The sequence below is a fragment of the Lepidothrix coronata genome, unplaced genomic scaffold (assembly GCF_001604755.1).
Source record: "Lepidothrix coronata isolate B3197 unplaced genomic scaffold, Lepidothrix_coronata-1.0 Scaffold96, whole genome shotgun sequence".
Lineage (NCBI taxonomy): Eukaryota > Metazoa > Chordata > Aves > Passeriformes > Pipridae > Lepidothrix > Lepidothrix coronata.
Window position 1 is genome coordinate 2,404,210 of NW_016690276.1, and position 18,747 is coordinate 2,422,956.

The 18,747-nt window shown below is 40.0% G+C and overlaps 1 protein-coding gene across 2 annotated transcripts in view; it reads right to left on the reverse strand.

Annotated features, from left to right (window-relative positions):
• TSPAN5 (tetraspanin 5) overlaps positions 1–18,381 on the reverse strand; it is a 90,799-nt gene extending 72,418 nt beyond the window's left edge. The window contains exon 1 of one of the 2 annotated variants that reach the window (XM_017822235.1): positions 18,172–18,381. In XM_017822235.1, the coding sequence (XP_017677724.1) occupies positions 18,172–18,252 (81 nt within the window). In that variant the 5' untranslated portion in view covers positions 18,253–18,381. The remainder of the gene's footprint in view (positions 1–18,171) is intronic. The other variant, XM_017822236.1, reaches the window with a different exon arrangement.
• Positions 18,382–18,747: the final 366 nt, after the last annotated feature.

The window sequence follows — 18,747 nt, forward strand, 5'->3', positions numbered from 1 at the left end:
ATTTAAGTACACTGAGCCAAAGAACATCTACGTCAGACACACACAGGGTAAATACAAAACAACCTCCTCACAAAAAGAATACAGTTGGGCCAGAAACTCTACATAGTCAATTTTGAGGCATGGCATTCCATCCCACCACTAAGCAGCTCCCTCTCTGCCCTCTGGGAGTTAAGAACCCCTTTACAAACACCAGGCTTCAAAACAATAAAGACTCATCTGAGAAAACACTCCACTCACTGCTGTGCCCTAAGTCACTCACACACACACACACACACAGACACACACACACACAGTGGCAACGCAATGGTTCTGATGTTTCTAACTCTCCGACTGACTTCGTGGGGAGAAGAGAACAGGAATTAGCCCTGTATCTTCAGCAGCCATGAAAAGCACAAAAATAGCCTGCCTTCTTCAGGTAGTATAAAAAGCAGAAAGAAAGACTTGAGCTTTTGGTGAAACCCACATTGCGGATTCTTTTCTCTGCAAACAGCTCCAATCACTCAAGTACATAAAACATTTAGAGTTACTGGATTGCTGCTGCTATTCAGCCCAGTGGTAAAAGACTGTGACTGATACAAATGCTGAGGAAATTCTTGAGAAAAAGAAGAAAGTCAAGTGAAGATGATGTAGGAAGGTCTGATCTGCCATTGCACTGTCAGCCAAGAGTGGCCACAGGAGACTTTTGTATTTTAATTTATGCTCTCTCAGTCAGGCTGAGGAGCAGCAGCTGCTGCAGTAAGAGCAGAGAACGTACGGCTGTCAGCAGGGCAGACAGGAGGGCAGCCCTGATGCCTGATACCCTGCAGAGAGAAGAAAGATAGCAGAAAAAGAAAGACTTCCCCAGCAGGGACCCCTCACTGCAAAAACAGATTCTGGCTGGCAAGAGCAAAAGCTGTTCTCTTCAATGAGCTTCAGCAGTATTGGTATGGAGAAGAAGTGGAAAAACAGAACCAGGGAAAAACATTAAAAAAATAAGTATATATATATACACACATAAACATATCTTTATATAAAAGTAAACATCCTAGCACACGCTGCTCACATTGGATTTTATTAACACTAGTAGAAACCATAATTTTGTAGCAATTACACCTTTGGAAGTATACCTAGCCCACAGCATGAAATTCAGTTTGCAGGATGGGCTTATTTATTCTTCAGTAGAATCTATCATATCAAAGATCAGGGTACGATGCAAAACACAGTTATACAGCAAAGACCAAGGATGGAGGTAAGAGAGGGAACCACTCTTTGTTGCTGCCAAGAAAACACTAATTAATCCAAGTAGTTCACATATATATAAAAAAAAAAATAAAACCCACACACCCCGCAAAAAAACCACACAAAATCACACACCTAAAAACTTAAGAAAACCAAAACTATCAACCAAACAAGATAACATACCTTTAAATGTAAAGCCTCAAAGCACTTTGTTCTATTGTGCAAGTTTTCATTGAAGTACTTCTAAAATAGATCCCCGTGCAGCAAATAAAACAGATTTCAGGATGAACACCTACCAAACTGTTTTCTCAGGCCTTCTTCCTTTTTTTTTTTTTTTCCATTTCCTATAACAACAGGAATTTAGATTAAGTTGTTTATCTGGAAATCCTATTCCCAGTGGGATCAGATCATGGACCTGGGCCCTGGGAATAAGGACTTACAAAGGCATTCAGAAGCATTCATTTATTATTTCTTAGTAAAACAAAAAGTCTTAGAACTCTGTAAGCTTTTTTTTTTCCCCAAGCCTAGTAAACTAACTTAAATCTAAAGTCAGCCTCTGCATGGTCAGCTAGCTTTAAAGGATCTGGTATTTTTCGGCGAGAACCTTATCACCAGCTCATGTGGCTCTCTTGCCTATCTCTTGTCTTCTCTTTGTCAGTCAGTAAATACAAGTAGTCACCCATGACACTTATGTTCTTCCTCCCTTCTCATGACTATTATGCAAATAAACAAGAAAAGTCTCACATTTCATTTACCAGGTGTCAAATGCCATGGTATAACTTAAGGTGACTTCTATAAACTTGTCTTAACAAATTTGTTTGGGCTACAACACAACCTTAGGGATGTCATGCTTATACAGCACCGATGACTCCGCTGTACTGTCTGGCCACTGATTTACCTGATGCAACCCCTCAAAGTCGTACTCCTAGCACATTGGTCTCTGCTTCAGAGACAGCCTAGGCAGCAGGCAGCACTGCCCAAAAGCCACAGACTTGCTCGTGGACTTTCTCAGGGCCCAGACAAGAAAGGAATTTCCCACCTTTCCTTCCAAAATAACAGGTAAGTGCTACCATTTGAGCTTTTATGTTAAAGCTAATTTCTAGAACCTACCAAAATAGTAATCAAAGGAAGGAACGGTCTGGTACCTGCCTGAGAACACTCTTCAGATTCACCTGCCTATCGCAGAACTCTCAGCCCTAGTATACCATTGTTACTTAATAAGGATCCACCATAACCAATGTCAGAATTAAATAAGAACTCGGAGTGCAGACTTGCTCATTTCTTCCTTTTGGGAGGCAAGGGAGAGAGAGGATGAAAAAGGACAAGCAATTGGAATCCTACATAAAAACTGCCAGCTATATACCTTACTGTTAAACACAGCCTGGGCTGAAAATGGTTAATTCATTGTAACTGGAGGAGCTGTGTAAAGATCCAAGTAGGTCACCATCTGGAAACTTAAAGCTCCTCTTCCCAGCAGAAAGCTTTTTCATCTGTGACATCCAGCTGTAGTTGCCTTGGACTGCTACACTTACTTGACTTTACACGCCTCCTACATTTATAATTCAACCATCCGAACCACTGAAAAGGAAGGTATCCAAAATTTGTTTCTTAATGGTATTGTGTGGAAAAGCCAGGGGCAGGGTACAGAGGGAGCAGATAAAAGGTGTTTCAAACTACATTCTTTAGATGCAGGATTTTCATTGTGGTTTCACAGAAACTAAGCAGATGAACATGAAAGTTAATTGACTCCAAGCTGCAGAATGCTTTATTAGATGCCTGTTGGAACTCCACCTCTTGCAAAAGTAAGCCAATACTAATAGGGAAAATGTACAGCTAACAACTGGATGTCACACACTTCAGAAAGTCAGAGATTCAAGGACCAACCAGATAAATTCATAAAGAAAAATCCATATAGGGAATCCAAGTACAAACATACTGATTCTAGATCTGAAAGGCTGGGGATTCAGAGCATACTCCCTAACATTTATCACTACCTGCCTTGTTTCTCATACTTCTTACCAGCTGGCCGCTGTTCTAAGAATATTTACCTTAAACAAACCTATTGTCTGGTCCAGTATGATCACTGGTATGGTCTCTGCTGCACTTCTAAAAAGGTTGAGGACTACCTTAACAGTGATGTCTTATTTTATTCTGCATCAGAAATTCTATATCTTATTTATTCTATATCAGGAAATGCTTCAATCCAAACATAATGTTAGATGTCAGAGAGGAAAGACTAGAACAGCTCACAGCACTTCACCATAAAAGCTTCAAAACACCTTTCTGCCCAACCCTCTGCAAGTTTTCATCTTGCATCCTATCCAAATCTAAGAACATTCCCTTTTATTTTAAATGCAAAATATCCCTATTAAAAGGAAGACACTGATTTAACAGTTTATCTGAATTTAAACAAACGTTTCAATTCTATATATTCTCATTAAAGTAACGATTTCTTGAAAATTTCAGAACTACCTTTAATAACACTCACAAAATTACTTCCAATACTACCTTTGAAACCTAAGATTATTTATTCCTTTTGCTTTCGGTTACTTTACTGATGATTTTAGTTTGTTGAGAACATTTCACAAACAGCAAATATATAACTCATTCTGAACACTGAGAATTCATTTTGAAATTTTGTTACAGTTTACAGATAATGCAGTCCAAACTGCTGGCATTATCTCAGCTTAAGCCTGAAAGAAGAATTTTCACTAGACACATTTATCCCAAAGCTCAAGGGAGAAAGAAAAGAGCATACCTTTACCACCCTTAAGTAAAGTACAGCAGAAAAACCATTCCAAACTCCTGCTGGGTCATACCAGACCAGTATTAATGGTTTAGTTTCCATAACTTCTGTAGTAACTCTAGCTCTGCAGATTTCAACATACCTTTCACAACTCAGGCTTTCTTAACTCAGCCTGGCGTCAATCAGAGGCATCAGACCTTGAAAACAATAGGGAAATGACAACTTGTCCACAGACTTCAAAGCTAATTAAGATTAATATTTTCAAGGGACATTGCTCGGTCTACAGTGGGGTTTTTTTTTCAGATTGGGTCTGTCCATAAAAATTACTAATTATGCCAAATATTAATTCCAGTGGTGGTGTTTGACATGGACAACACTCATAAAAACAAAACCTACATGACTTTAACTCAAGGCAGTTAAACCAGATAGGTTTTTCAGTAGCAAAATGGTCTGTTTATTTCCCCTGGTCACATCCTCACCTGAGTGGAGCTGTCTTCCTCTTATGTCACTCTTCACCAGCCTCTCAGTTGGTTTATGAAGCCATACCTTACACTGGTCCAACTGTTCTAAGTTAGTTTAGCTGGCAAGGATACCATCTTGAAATGTCCTCTGGGAAAAAAAAACATCAAACCTCCAAGCTACTTTTGATCTGTATGGGACCCCATCTGGAAATTAAAGATTATTCAAAAATGCCTTTTTAATCACATCTTTCACACCGTACAAAACACAGCCAAATATATCTTAAAATAAACAAACACCTGTTCTAGGTATTTAAAAGTAGTCAATCCACACAAAAGTAACAGAAATTCAGACTACAGGATCTTCAAACTTTTAAACTTGAAACCATTAAAATTTTGACGTTTTTAATAAGAGCTGTAGGTGCATTAATATATTGTTTCTTCACATACTAGTGAGAAATAAAAGAGCAAGATTCTTTCCCTTGGGGAACTCCCTTGCATCGAATCTAGTCAAAAGGGAAGGCTCAGCACATCTCCAAAACTGTGGAGCAACTTTTGGCTCTGGAGGCTAATGTTTCATTTGAAGGTACATGACAACTTAGCTGATTAAGGATTCAGTGCAATAGCTCAAAGTTCTTCATCTCCCTTGGTGGTACAATGAATCTAAAAGCAGGGATTGTTAACTTTGACCCTTTTTTTTTCCCTGAGCCATCAATAAGAATCAGTTGCACAGTTCTCTAAAGCCTTTCTCGAAGGCAAAAAGAAAGGTGGCTCTTACTGTTTACTTTTAATAGTATTGAAATCATTGGTATTAGCACAGACTATAACTACCTACTCATATTGCTTTTCCACAAAGTGCTGAAACAATCCAATAGTAGAAAATAAATGCAATATGCATCAAGTTCTACATTTGGACTGTTTTTACTTTTCCTTTATCAATCACCAAAGCATAAACAAAACTAGACCGAGATGTTCAGTTCCCATTCAGCTATAAATTGATTTTCAGGCTTGATTTATATACATGGCTTCTTTTATGCTTTGTTTACAGAAATTATCAAGTAAGCTAGTGTGTCAGATAAAATAAGACACCATTAGCAGTAATGGAACATACTTCATGCAGAAGCTATTATCTTTAGCCCAAGATGCTGTTGAAGTTCAGATGCCATAAACAAAATGTGGAGATTTCTTATGTGGCTAATGGTAGACCACATAAGTAGTGGTATTTTAGAGCTGAGCATTAGCAGCTCCATTGGACAAAGATTTATCATGAAGTTGCTGCTGTTATGTACATGCCTGGCAAAAGCAGGACTCAGTGCTCAATGAAGTACTATGAATTGCTAGTTATAAAAAAATTACACCGGTGACCAGCTCGCTGCCCAGACTGGTGGCAAGGCACATAGCCTGCAGAAACCACTGTTAAGTCGTATTTCAGCACATGTAAATCTATTTCATCCAATCACACCACTACTCTACAACTAGAGAGAATACAGTCACAATTGCTTGCTGAGGACAAACTCCATGTGCTTCATTGGCTGAGTTCTCCCAGTGCTACAAGTATTAGAGTCCCATATAGCTCCTGCTACTGAGGGGAAGTTATCATCTAAAGGATGGTCAGACAGGATGCTTATTCTAAAACACAAATGAGTAGGAACACTGCCTGATAGGCTCCACTGTTCCCTGCCAGAGTTTCTGGTTAGACTACTGTAACACCCTTTTTGCCAGCTCTTAGCTACTTAGGCAACTGAAGTAATTGCTCTAGCTCTTATGAAAGACTTTTCAGTGTTTTGTTTCGGGTACCTCTTTGAGTTTTCCCACACATCCTCCCTTTTTTGTTGTTTTTTTTTTTTTTTTTCAAAAAACTACATTGTTTGAAAAACAATTATGCAGCTGCCAACAAGTGATTCCCACTGAAGTCAACAGGATCTGCTCTTACGCAGAGGGTTGTAACAAGTGCCCAATCATTTACAGTGCTGAAAGCCTTTGTGCTCTATACCCTAAGTAGATGAAGGGCAATGCAGGGGGCTCATGTAAAATTAATACCACATCAGGAAGTGCATGAGGGAGAGGGAAGGCACTTAATAATTGATCCATAGTTTGTTTCTCGGAATTCTGAGACATCTTTAAGGACGTTTGTTTTGGTTTGTCTTTGTGGGGTTTTTTTCCAAGGTAGAAAGTTTTTAAACTAAAGTTCTACTAACAAAACAAAGTGAAACAATAACAAGGGAGCTCCCAGAATGGCGCTTTGATAACAATAACTGCAGAAAAGTATCTTTGCAGAAAGCAACATGGACATACAATAAAAAATAAGGTAGTGTTTTTCAGACAAAATATGACTATCCTCTCACTTTTAAAAGACTACATTCTTAAATTTTAACACCTTCTGCTTTATGAACAAGTGGTGTATTCCATTCCTGTTCTTTTTGTGAAAAGTTACAGGTTTCTCTTCTCACCATCATTTACACAGAAGTCCAATCACATCCCACAATGCAAAGTCCATCCTTCCAACTTATAAAGTCCTTTGAATTCCTCAAGCTAGGTGTCCAATACTGCTCACTTGAACAATTTTAACAACACAGTTACACCAGAAGTGTAGCTCTATAAACATCATCTGCAGTCGTTTTAAGGACACGTTACAGTGGCAGATTGGAGCAAGATAGCCTTTTAAAGTAAATGAAAATCTGACTTGGGTACACTACAGAGATTTAAACAAACAGCAATATCCACTGGAGTTCTTATCATCTCCAAAGATACAAAAAAGGAATCCCACCAACTCTCAACCCTGTGGACATTTAGCTGAATTCCAGTAACAAAGCCAGCAAACTGCGCCTCTTGGAGCACGGCAATGACCATGCAGAGGCTCTTGTGGGCTAACAGCACAGACCCAGCTGAGCTTTCAACTCCAGGTGAGAAGAGCAAGAACAGACACATATAGGACACAAAAAGGGCTTTCTTGGAGAATGGAACAGTCTCTGCAAGTTGGAGTACAGCACAAACTGAAAGGAGGGCAAAACCAACAAGAATCAGGTAACAAGAGGCAGGAACAGTGATTTATCCAGGCAGTAGTAAGCTGCTATTGACAAGAAAGCCACAAGTAACGGTGGAGTACATCATCACTGTCATTTATTAAGTATGACATTTAAAATAATATATGAAATACAGGATGATAGAGAGTTCACTGGAAATCACACACACACACATATACAGAGAAATTTCTGGGATGGAAAAAGTTGAAGACACAAGCTACTGTTGCCCTCTGTTGCTGTCCTTTTGCCTTTGTCAGAGGTCAGCCCCTCTGCAGAACAGCTGATAGGGTCATGAAACTATAGGGCAGAGAAGAGTACTCAGAACAAAAAAAATGGCCAGATGGGAGCTACAACTCATTCACCTCTTACAGTGGCACAAACTCTTCAGTGTCAGTCTCATCAGGACTGGCAGTGGTTTTCTTTAATATGCAAAGTTATTAACTGCATCTGTTCAGGAGCTACTTTCCCTCCCACAGGCATGAGAGTGGTTTAGGAAAAATGAAGGAAAGCAGAGGTCAACAAGGATGTAAACCATGTTAAACTTTAACAGGCTTATGTTCTTGAGTCAAACACAAACTTACTTGCATGGAAAAGTTTCTGCAGAATAAAACATTGATTCAAATATCACCACAAACCACTAGACTTACCCAGGAAATGGTTTTGCCTATCTTCAAAACGAAGAAAACAAAATAAAACAAAAAGCAACGTTTTCAAATCACACCCAGCCCACAGAGCTGAAGCGGGAACACAACTGGTGACCATGCCAGAGCTCCCAGCAGGAACAGAACAGTACAATAGTCAGAGGAAGCAAAAAGTCCTTTGCCCGTAACAGCAATTAGATGGGTTTCCAGTCCCTTCAAGTGCTCCTTTTAGATACATAACAATAGATAAATACATAAGTTAATAATAAACTTCTGCTCTAGCAAGTCAAAAAAAATTTTTTTAGTACTGCGTTATTTTATGTACATGTTTTATATATATATATGCATGCATAGTGTTATATATATATAAATGTATCTCCAACATTAAATGCATACTAACCTTTTGTTTATAACAAAGCGACCAGAAAGGATACTACTTGGGAAGGGATAATCATGACAAATTCTCTTCAGAGAGATCATTTGCCATCTAGCAGGCCACTCCAATGAAGGATTTGCATTATTACAGGGAGTGGCATGGTGTTTAGAATGACATTTATGGGAAGGAGAAGAAACTAGAGAGGTAAATGATGGAGTTGTCCACTAAACCTTAAGTTCAAATTAAGTTCACATTACAATAAACTTGGTAGACAAACATTGCTCTTTGTTTCTCCGCTTCACTGAGCACTAAGGAGAAAACAGATAACCACCACAACTCTTACAAAAACAGAGATCAAAGTGCACCAGAGGGGTATTCCCAAGTAGCCCATGTCTACATAACAGTCCTCACTGGAGTGAGCTATCTATTAACACAGCAATATGTCTTACACCTCTGTGTACTCCTGAGTCCAAAACCACTTTACCTAGAGTTGAGACAGGCCATGCCTGTACAATCACTTAAAGTTGATCTGTGCAGGGAAAGGAGAAGATGGTCCTATCATTTTCCCATACTTCATTCTTGCAGCTAAACAGCAAGTCAATAAAAATTGTTCCAGATGAGAGAGTTCTCAGTCAGATCTGGTAACTGACTGCTATCAGTCCACTGAAGCTGTATTAACACATGTGGTTCTGCAGCCTTGTGCCAGCCTCAGCCACTTGCAGCCCTCTGCTTTCCTTTTGACACCAGAATTTGCAAGACAGCACACCAAAACCATCCATGAAACTACTGCCAACCAAGGTGGGGAAGTGGCCCTGCTACAGAAATAGGTCTTCCTAGGTATTCAGAGAGGAAAAAAATTTGAATTGGGCAACACCTCACGTGACCCCTTAATGCTTACAGAAAGAAAAAGAAACAAGAGAATGTTCATGATATCAAGCAATATTGATTAGAAACTGGACCTTAGTAATTTTTTAAGTACAATTATACATATTTCAATAGTCTTCACAAGCCAAATGGCTGAATTTTCATCTAGGAATTAATTAGATAACTCCTTGGAAAAGAGGGATTCTAACTGTCCAAGTTTTACCTCTTCTTTTTAAATTATTTTAATTTTATATTTCATTATTGTTGGACTGACTGAATTCACACATATTCCTTTTGACATACACCCACATAAACTGGCAGTCAGGAAGACAACTTTTATGAAATGCTATCTTATACCCACAGGGAACCTTTCTAGTTTTATATTTAGATGGCAAAAATTAAAAAATCTGAAACCCTTGCTCTGTGCATAGTAGAACACCTCTGTATACTCCCAGCTGAGAATAGCCCCGGATACTTGCGAACCTTCCTCCTCATTACCTAGTAGGACTCAATGTTTTAAACTGTCACCATTTTGAAATTCTGTTCTCCAGCCTGAAACACTCTAACCTCGTGGCATTGCAAAGACAAACTTGAGAGTGATCTTCCACAAGGTGACACAGTTAACCGAAGCATTGCATGAAGCAGCAAAACCTTTGCTATATATTATCTGTAAATGTTTTTCCTCAGTGTCTCTGTTTTGATATATAAAGCATTTACAGCACGTACAGGGAACTCCCATCAAGCTCTTTTTAAATCACAGCTGGTTGGAACACAGAATGCAGCAGAAGAGATGCAGTTCAGTGCGAGGGAAGCACAGAGAACCTAGCCTCAAAAGGGTAAATATATGCATATGTGAAGCTTACATGAGTACATAAAGCAAAGGTGTCCAACAGGCAGAACCTGTGATGCAGGCTCTGACAAAATAACAGATACCAGGTGGATCTGCTTGGGGTGACAGCCCACACAAAGTGCTACCACATCTTTGCTTAAGGCACCGGAGCTCAGTTGAGAGAGTCTGCCCTCTTGACACAGAGAAAATCCTGACATAAAACAGTGTTCCACATCATAGAAGTTTTGCCCCTAAATCAAAGTAAATTAAGCTGGGCTCTCATCAAATGTAAGCTACTAACACTAGGAAACACCTCATAGGCTGAGTTATTTCAAGCATCCTTGCAGTATCATTTCTATCACACTCATTACCCTCTAACAGTAGCTTACTGGAGCTAGGACCGGAGACATACTCAGGTTTTAACTCATTAACACTATGTTCAAGAAAACAAAACAGAAGCCTCTATGAACCTAAGGTATTCCATGTATCTAAAGATATCTAGTCTCCTTTTAATGCTTTCTTTGAATTTAATACCACAAAGAAGGACCAAACACTTTTAGAAATAATGTTACTTGCTTATTGAGGAGAAAAAGAACCTATTTAAGCAAAAGTTCCTACAATTCTTTTTTTTTTCCATAAGAAGTTATGTTGTTAGGAAAACCAAGTGACGAAAGGTACAGAACAGATATACGAAGTGTCTTCATAATATGTATTTGCTTTGCTGCAAAAAGAAAAAACCTCTTCCATCACAATACATCAGGAACTTTGCTTGAAATGATTTTCAATATTATTTGATGTAATGGAGTCTTCACTAAGAGCACAGGGATTTTCAAGGCCTGGAAGAGGCATATTGATTTTTCCCAGTTCTGTGGGAAATTGACAGTTCATTCATAAGATCCTCTGTGTGTGCTGAAATACTTATTCTAAATGTGTCCAGAGGAAAGTGGCTGGGAAGTTGAAACATTAGCAGGAGAATCTGATGTGGAGACTGATGTGCATTAAAATAAATACTTGTACTGCCATTTGGCTCATTTATTTTATAAAGCTAAAGGAGTAGGATCTGACTGTTTTTAGCATCTCCGCAAGTTAGGCCATCTGGAGGTTATATGAGATCACAATGAGTCAGAGTTTGATACCAAATCAAGCACCCCTGACTGCAAGCCTCAGTGTGTTAGTGACATTTTTAAATGCCAGCATAAGAAGGCGGCTGAACTGCTCTAGATCTCTGTGTACGTTACAGAAGTAGCTACACTGAGCACTGTGCCAACAGTGACATCCACCCACAACAACCCTTAACACCTGTACAAAATACTGCTGAAATCAGTGAAAATCTATATCCACAGTGATCCATGAGATAGGATATTTTGTGGCAGGAGCAGCAGAACAATCACAAAAAATGGGACGTTTTCCAAACTCACACAACAGTACAATGAAAAAGAAACAGATTATTCTTTACTGATTTGAGGCCTAATGTTTTCCTAGATTTTGCACTGTAAATATGTCATTAAATGCAATTCAGTACATTCATTAGAAATGGATAAGCTTTTTCTGTTTTACTTCTTTACTGCATTGCAACAATACTTGCTAACTTTTATGAGAAACAAAGACAGAAACTGGTACAAGAGTACAAAGTCACTATGAAATGCTAGCTAATGGAAAAGTCAGATATTAAGAAGAGTTTAAAATATTACCATACTGGAAGGCACTTTTAGGGCTAATGCTAACAGTGACTTCTGGGTCATCTCTAACAGAGCTGGGTTACTTCACGAGCTGTTTAGCTTCTCGCTCCTGTCCATATCAATAAAACAATGACAGTCCTGTTGACAGACTACTAGCCATGCACTTGAGAAACGTGCTGCATATTTTGGGCAAAGCCAAGTCTGAAGGCTGGTTCTCTCCTACAGCACTACGGTTTAAGATTAGAATCCCCTAACTGGCAGAATTAGGTCAAGCGATTTCTTTGGGTCAAAAGATATTCTCTCTCACCTCCAGTTTTAATTGAAAGCAAAACATTATACTCTAAATGTTCACAGCAAATCTTCACAGCTTACTGCTTTTGGTTAATGGAGTATAAACTGTTGAAGTACTTAGCCTGAATACTGAACAACACATCAGCTTCTTGCTCCAAATTTATTACTTGTAGTAGTCCAGGTGCCAAAACCAGTTTCTAATTTGTTTTCAACATAGACTTCATAAAGTCTATTTGTAGGAATGGAAATCAAAAGAAAAGGAAGCAATGTAAGCCCAAGTTTCTCATCCTCTACTAATCACTAACTTGCATCTTACAGAGTTTAAGGAACAAAGAATAAATTAAAAGTTCACTAAGAAGTACATCACGATTGTTCTAATCTATAGAACTAGGTTTTAGAGAGCATTCTTAAATGGCAGATTACATACATATTTTCAAACTCCTCTCCACTGGACAGGATAGAGAAGTTCCTTACATTTTTCTTCTTTCTCCTCTCCACACAAAAACAACAACAAAAACACCCAAACCCTTCCTTCTCCCTTGCCCCCCAAAAAACTTTCTCCCCCACGTTTTCCATCTGAAAATTATCCTACATCTATTGTACCTGGTAGTTTTTGTTTGTTTACAAGAATATGTTTTCTGGGTTCCCATCTGGGAAAAAAGCCTTTCTTCCCCAGTATAGCTGATGCTTGCCTTCCCTATATGCCTATTATATCATACACTGCAGTTGAATATGTACATATTCATACACATAATCCATTCACCAAAAAGTTTACAGTTACAAGACTGCCTTACAGAATTAAGGTAGCACGTCCACCCTGATATTCAGTGTTACAGAACATGGATTTCTTGCCTTTATTAAGGAAGTATTATCAACATGCAACAAAGGGGATGACATTAGGACCAAAGACAACCTCTTTTTACACATACACATATCAGTAAGATGTTTCACTTGCAGAAGTATTCTGTTGGGACTGACTGTACTCTGTGTGCCATTCACATTTTTCTCTGACTGGAACATTAAAGATTCAAAATTGACTCTTCATACTTTGAGAAAGATGTGCAACCAGAAAAAACTTACTCTGACAATTCAATCAAGGTGAGAGACTAGTAAATATATTTACCAAATTCGTCTTTAACAGAGGAGAAAAGTATGTAAGCTGTTTATGATAGTTTCTATAATATTCTCTTGAAGTACATTGACATCAAACAGGAGGAGTCACACAATCAATCACAATGAGTTTTCTCTTGCTCTTGTGCCCTTACACTTCTTCAGTCTTTCAGAAACCAGAGACATCAAAGAGCTTAAAACAGTAACATATTTACAAACATCTAGTTTGGGAAAACAAATATTTATGAGAAAGGAAACAGTTTCATCCATGTTCCTTACCTATTTCTTTTTGTATGACCAATGACACAGCCTACCACCAAGCTATAAGGGAACACAGGGCAAGGAAAAATTTTATGCCATGAACAATCTCTACAAATCTGAAGCAAGCCTCTTGGAGCCGGGAGCTACTAAATTTTTATATGCATTTGAAATACTGGGGCTACACCTGCTGAAAGAGACACTGAGGAGTTCAAGAATCACAAACTCACAACAACGCATCTCTTTCATCAATATATATACCACTGCCCTTCACTGTTACAAAACAGCAGGATACTTGCCCAAAACAAGCATTGTTTTGCTTCTGGCAAGACCACTTGTGGAATGTTTAGCTATCTGTGCTATTAAGAAATGCAAAATAAAAAATAAGAATCATTTGATCATAAAAGGGGGAAGGGAGGGAAATGAAAAGAATGTTTCCACTTCCACTGCAAGGACATCTTCTCAATGCAAATTTTTAAAGATCAAATGCTACAGAATGCATTAGAAAATTGCACGGAACAAACATTGATTTGTTTTGGCAAGGGAAAATTACATAATCCAAACTTCCTTGTGGATATCTGAAAACCAGCTGACATCAAAAATTATCTTTTCCCCCGCTGAAAACAAACTATCAACAATGTACAAAATTTAAAAAGCAATCTATTGGTTGTCCTTTAAAGGTCACTGCACTTTTCCAACACTTTTCCCATAACACACTTACATAACCTTATTTTCTTTCTGCTATCTCTCTGTAATTCGGAAGACTAGACTCCCATATGGTTGCCATCAAAACCATCAGATGCCAAGCAAATTAAAACACAAGTTATGACTTGTAATATGCTGATGTATCATAACTGCAGCATATCTCACAACTTACAGTGAATCATCAGATAAAGCAAAAGTTTCTGAGTTGTCAGTGCTTTTTATATCTTTCCAATTAGACAAGGGTCAGTGGAATCAAGTGTGGATTGAAATTCAGAGTTAAGCAATAGCATATATATGCAGTTTCCATAAAATATAATAAAGCACAGAGAACAATTTAAAACAACTCTTGGAACTAAAGTCAGCCTAAAACTGTCTTGCAAAAGTAGAGGGGGAAAGAGGGAAAAATGGTTCTTGGCCTCTGGGAAGCTGGCTGGCCTACTTTGACCTTTTGCACTCTATCTTTGACAACATTGTACATGGAAGCCTAAGGGGAAAAGGAGGGAGGAGCATCATTTGTTTGCTTTCTTTAACTATAGAAAAATGCTTTCTCTTACCTTATATTACAGCTTATGGTTTACTTAGACAAAAACAGAGAGGTTCATAAAAAAGCCCTGTCTATTCCACCAGCTGCCAGCCTAGAAAGGTAGCAAACCATGTGATGCTTTGCATAGGCATTATGCTAATCAAGTTAAAGCACAGGTGTGTGCCCCCTGAACAACCTGCAGAAGGACAGCAGCTGAGCAATGTGAAAGGAGGCATAATATTGAGTTCTAACTTTTGATTTAGATGTATTTGTGCCTATTAGTTCTCCATTCCTAAATCTTACTTTGACCACTGCAAAATGAGCTTCCGTTTTCCACAGCAGCATAGTAGTCTCATAAAATAAGTTTTTCTGAACAAACACTTTCAGCGTATTTACCAACATGAATACCGAATTTCCAAAAGAAATTAAGCTTGCAAATATAACTAAAACATTAATTATGCATAGACTCAGCAGATAATATTGTCTTCTACAACAGTATGAAGCACATATTTAGGCAAGAACATGTTACCTGGTGTGATGCAAGTCAGAGAACTATCTTCAAAAAGCATGCTGTCACCTTTAGTCACAACTACATACAGAGCATTAGAGTGCAACTTTCCCATAGTCATTGCTCCAATAATTCAGTTGTGGTTTTTAAAGAAAGAAATATCTAACCAGCACAAAACCAAAAAGACAAAAAGGCCTGGTAATTTATTTTGCCCACATTCTGTGGCATTTAAAGTCTCAGATTTTTTGTAATAATTTCAGTTTAAGTAGCGTGTACAATCACTCTCCCAATCATTTCAGCAGATCTATAACATTCCTCTATTCAAGGCATTGACAATTTTCTTGTCAAAATCATTACTCTTCCAACTCATTCTCTTTTAGTCCATTGGTTTATGATGCAGAATAAAGAGTATTTCCCACTTGTTTACATTAAAATTTTTAAAGGTTGTGTTGAAACAACTATATAACAATGCTCAGGTAAAAGGTCTATCAAAGGTGTGCTACGTATCTCCACGTTTGCAAGATCCTGGAGAGTGTCATGGCATTAATATGACGACCTCTTAATTATTTTTACCTATATAAAATTACTACATTAGTGGCTATTTTTGATAATCACTTTCTGTAAACAGCCAACTGAATTTGCAATTTTCATTTACAGTTTTTCTGGCCCAGTTTCATCATAGACTACTGAAGGATTTGCTATTAATTCAGTAAAAACAATATTAAAATGTATTCTATGAGAGTAACTGCCTATATTTTCACTCCAAATCATGAAAGATGTGGTAATAAATGCAGGCTTTCTTGTAAAGAGATTACAATATTCTAAAGAAATTACTAAACTCTTATAAAGTGCTTGGTATCCGTGAATTTCAAGAAGTTTTGCCAGGAACACAAATGAGATGATTAGCATTTCACAAAAGAGGAAATCTGCAAGCAAGGGCCACACATCAAGCAAGTGGCTGAGTGAGTGATATACAATTATATTTTTTCAGGTTTTCAGATTAGCATTCCAATAGTATAAAGCCTCTGGCCTAGTGGAATATCCTTTGGCCCATTCAGTTACAAGAGAGGCACATCTGCAGAAGTTGTGCTGCACCAGCCTCAAGAACACAGGATTAGAAAACTAGTAGCTACAGAAAACATAGCACTTTCCCACTTGCACCCTGCACACATTAACCTTCAGAAAACAAAATGAAGGCAATTATAGGGTGTATAGCCTCTGATATACTGACAGTGCCTGAAACAGCATGTGAACATAGATTTCACCATAATCTCCCTCTCTTGGTCCAAGGACACTGCACTCAAATGTTCCTCACAGCACTTGTTTCCTGCTGAAAAATATTCATGCTCACAGCAACATATGCCTAGGAGAATCCAAATGAAGAAACAGACAAGTGAAAAGAACCATGGCAAACTCAACCACTAAAAACTGAACGTAAGAGTACAATCAAAACAGCTCTGTCGGGTCAGAACACTACAAAGCTTGCTACCACTCATCTCCAGGGGTCAGCCTGGGGCCAAGTAAACACCGACATAAAGCTAGAGTCAGGTTCACTCTTGCAGCATACCTTCTTGATTAAGGAAAGGTATTTCAGTATAAAAATGTAATTAATCAAACCCCCCATCCTTTCAAACATCCTCTTCAGATATCTTTATTTTCCAGGAAAACAGACTTGAGATTAGCTATGGATACCTGCTGCCCATGTAACCACTCTCTGTTCTCACCAAGGGGACAATCAGAAGCTCAGTACTGCTTAGGTTTTTTCTCTTCTATTCTTCCCCACTTTCATCCATAAAACTTCAAAGTGGTGTGGGGTTTTTTCCTCAATTCTCCTTTCTAGTCCAAACAAGCCACTATACTGGATATATACTCAACTTGCTTTCAAAGCCCCTCAAAAACACATTCACCCTACCTGGATTTGTGCATGTTTCTCATTGTTATGTGGAACATCTCATGACAAGAGGGGGATTGTACATCTAAGAACCTTCACTCGACTTGAACATTCTATGCAGTAAGAAGATCTCATCATTTACACGTGTGTGAGAATGCTCACATCCTTCCCCTCTGTGGTTCCGAAATTTGGCATGTACATCCAAAATCAGCTGCTTCTCTTTCAAATCCAACACATGGAGAAGATGCTAGAAGCACTAGTATATGAAGGTTACATTTCACTATACAGTTCTGCCTACTCTACAGCCAGAACGGTGCAACAAGATACTGTGCAGGCAGATCACAGCCAGAATCCCAACAAATGCCCAAGCAAGCCTCCCATGGGCTTGAACTTTAAGGATGGGTGGAAATAGTTTCCCTCCTCCTCCATTCTATGATTGCTACTACTAGTATGTGTTAACAGCTAATCATAACAAACCCTTGCCATACTCAGCTTCACCATTGTGCAATCATTAAACATCACTGTTAAGAGAATCTGAGCTATGATGGGTTTTTTTATTATTATTTGCATCTAACAGGGATGTCAGCGTGAAAACACGCAGATCAATTCGTTCTCCAGGCCCGGGTGTCTGGCTGCTCCCTTCCTCCCCCACCACAAAGCAGAGGAGGGGAAAGGAAGGAGGAAACAGGAAAAAAGGAGGGGGAAAAAAAAAAGGCACGAAATCCTCTTCGCACCTACAACAAAAGCAATTAGGAGGGCCGGAAGGGAAGAGGAGCCGGCATCCCCGGGAGGTGGAGGAATGCAGCACCACAACTTGCCCGGGGAAGGGCTGTCCGGGGCCGGGGGAGGTGTCGGAGGCGGCGGCACCCCCGGCCTCGCACCCGCACCCCATCCAAAATCCCCCCGCGGCCTCGCGCCTGGCTGTCACACGTCCCTGTCGCTCCCGGCCGTGCCCAGACCGGGGGCGCCGGCGGCCGGGATGGAGGGGGAGGAGGATGAGGAGGAGGTGGCAGAGGAGGACACGAAGCGCCGCGCAACCGGCTCCGCTTACCCAGAAAATGACATTGAAGCCGAAGATGAAATATTTGATGCAACAACTGACTTCAGGCCCCTTGTAGTGCTTCCCGGACATCCTCTGCGCTCATGAAGACGCTTTGCTCGCGGCCAGGGTGAGAACCAAATGGGGGCGCGGGGGGGCGGGAGGGGGATAAAAAAAAAAAAAAAAAAGGAGGGGGAAGACTAGGAGGAGGGGGCTGGGAAGACTGGAAGGAGGGTGGGGGTAAGACTACGAGGAGGGGTGCGGGTGCGGCGCGGCGGGCAGGGCTCAGCGCCGGCTCCGCGCCGCGGGGAGATGCGGCAGCAGCGGCGCGGCGGCGGGTCGGCTCCGACTTGCCGGGCGCCGGGGATGGCCGGCGAGCAGCTCCCACCTCCTCCTCCTCCTCCTCTTCTCCCGCATGGAGGACGCCCTCGGCTGCTCGCGGCGGGAGGGAGGAGAGAAGGAGCGGGAGAGGCGCCGGCGGGGCAGGATCTGCCCGGGCAGAGGCCGGAGCCGCGCGCTGCCCCGAGCGCGCCCCCGCAGCGCCAACGGCTGCCGCGCGCGCCCGGCCCCGCCCCCTCCCCGTGATTG